This window comes from Biomphalaria glabrata, chromosome 14 (genome assembly GCF_947242115.1).
Source record: "Biomphalaria glabrata chromosome 14, xgBioGlab47.1, whole genome shotgun sequence".
Lineage (NCBI taxonomy): Eukaryota > Metazoa > Mollusca > Gastropoda > Planorbidae > Biomphalaria > Biomphalaria glabrata.
Window position 1 is genome coordinate 16,804,381 of NC_074724.1, and position 2,603 is coordinate 16,806,983.

Sequence of the window (2,603 nt, forward strand, 5' to 3'; positions counted from 1 at the left end):
CCTTACAGATCAAATGTCTGTGCCTTATGTGTTATGTCTTCATTCAATGTGTATTTTTTCAAAGACATGTTTAGTGTTGTGCAAGTGCATATATTTAGTGCTGTTCTTTCCTTCAAGGAAGTTCAAATGGATTATAATAGTTTACCAATAAGAAAATAAAGCGTCCAGTAAGTTACTTTTTTTCGATTGGTTAAAAATATAGGTTTAAAAGCAGAACCCAAATCAAGCATAAAGCTCATGCTGACCATAGTTTATGTTGCCTATAGCTTATGTTGCAATATGTATTATGTATTATGCTTAATATAGCTTCATATCTTATGTTGCCTTTAGCTTATGTTGCAATATGTATTATGTATTATGCTTAATATAGCTTCATATCTTATGTTGCCTATAGCTTATGTGGCCTATATATTATACTGGTCATAGCTTATGTTGCCTATAGATTATGCTGGTCATAGTTATGTTGGTCATAGCTTATTTTGCCCATAGCTTATGTTGCCTATAGCTTATGTTGCTCATAGCTTATGTTATCTAAAGTTAATGTTGCCCATAGCTTATGTTGCCCATAGCTTATGTTGCCCATAGCTTATGTTGCCCATAGCTCATTTTGCCAATAGCTTATTTTACCCATAGTTTATGCTGCCTAAAGCTTATGTTGCCCATAGCTTATTTTGTCTACAGCTTATGTTGCCCATAGCTTATGTTGTCTATAGCATATGTTGCCCATAGCTTATTTTGTATATAGCATATATTGCCCATAGCTTATTTTGTATATAGCATATATTGCCCATAGCTTATGTTGTCTATAGCTTATGTTGCCCATAGCTTATTTTGTATATAGCATATATTGCCCATAGCTTATGTTGTCTATAGCTTATGTTGCCCATTGTTTATTTTTCCCAAATCTTGTGTTGAACTTAGTTCTCATTTATATGTTGAAGTGTTCAGAAGAGTAATCGTATGTCTGTGACGAATTGCGCGGTAGTTTCCAGATCTGGCATCTCTCAATATAGTTTTTGTTCTATAAGTTGCTTTTGCGGCCAGTAGGTCTGACTTGTTAGGATGCATAGAGCATGCAGCCCAAAATGTTTTTTTTTTAATACAATCAGAAGAGCTTAGAAATTGTTTACTATTGTACTACACAGCTGACAACTACTTACTGTTCACGTGTAGCACATAGGTCAGTGATAGATTTCGTTTGTGCAGTACGTCATCAACTACGCAAGAAAATTCTGAAAAGTAATTTAGACAAACACATTAGGAAGTAATATTTATTTTTATTATGTTGTGTTAAACCAATATTCAATCAATACAATATGTTTTGAAGTTAAACAGGTCTAAACAATTTCTGCTAGACAAACGGATGAAGAAATATAATATTTCAATGACACTCGATTTGTACTCGATTTGTGTCATTAGAGAATAGAACGGGTTGCCTGAATCAGCCAGGAAAACATTTGATATAGTTAAATTCTTGTACTGACATGTATGACTATTAAAACATGGATACGTGAAGGAAGTAATTATTTTCAAAAGACGTCTGTAGCTTATAATATAATGGTCTGATTAGTTGCTTGGAGATTTTTCAGCCAAAGTTGTACTAGGCCCATATATTTATCATCAAATTACTAATTGTGTTGGGCACGCTTTCACATCGTTATGATTTGTTGTAGTATTGTTGTTCAGGTAATTCTCCCCCCCTCTCTATCTTGATACTTCTTCTGTAACACTTTACGGTTACGCCTGAAAGAGTACATCTTTGTAGAATATTGCTGAGATAATTCATTATCAGGCTTTTAGTTAGCAATTTTGACGTATCCTGGGCAAAATAATTACCTGTGTTAGAGTAAATTACCTGTCTGTCAGATCTTATTGTGAATAGCTGCCTGTATTTTAAACATAGTAAAAAAAAAGTTCCACTTTAAGAATCTATAGTGCAGATGATATCTCTCTGGCAATGGGTTAACGAGGGTGCCATGTAGCCAACACAAAACCCACTGCCTTTTTTTTCTCCAACTAATGTTAGGTACCCATTAGACCTGGGTGGACTCGTATGCGCCCTAAAGATCCCAAAATTTAAAATCTCATTCGAATCTGCGATCCGAACCTGGTTCCTCGCAGAACAAAGAGATTCATTAAAAACTCGCCCGCTTGTAAATATTTGGCAGATCTTCCACTAATAGACATTAACCTGGGAAGCGTGGTCTAGAGGCAGATGCGCTTGAACTTGGCTTGGCTTGGCTGCCTAGAGGTTCGACACCCGACTCGGGCAGAGTTGTGTTTACTGAGAGCCTAAAGTCAGCACCAAAAGCGCTCTGAGCATGCTATGAAAGCATGAAAGTATCGCTATATAAAAGCTATAATAATAATAATAATACTTACAATAAATACAATATTAAGCATGACTATGCGGCGCATATTGAAAGTTGTTCCCTTTCAGACCTTGCATTGCATCTATAGGACATATGATGTAAAGGTCATCTGTTTCTGTCTTCCACCGTTAACGAGGGTTTCATGTAGCCAGCACAACTACCAACCGCCTTTACTTTTCCCTCAAAAAATGGCAAGTGCCTATTAAAGTTGCGTGGACCCTAAATATCCTA

General features: G+C 35.8%; 1 protein-coding gene across 1 annotated transcript in view; it reads right to left on the minus strand.

The window, feature by feature from the left end:
- Window positions 1-1,141: 1,141 nt before the first annotated feature.
- Window positions 1,142-2,603, minus strand: part of LOC129922926 (uncharacterized) — a 5,779-nt gene continuing 4,317 nt past the window's right edge. The window contains exon 5 of the mRNA XM_056011165.1: window positions 1,142-1,232. Coding sequence (XP_055867140.1) covers window positions 1,153-1,232 — 80 coding nt within the window. The 3' untranslated portion in view covers window positions 1,142-1,152. The remainder of the gene's footprint in view (window positions 1,233-2,603) is intronic.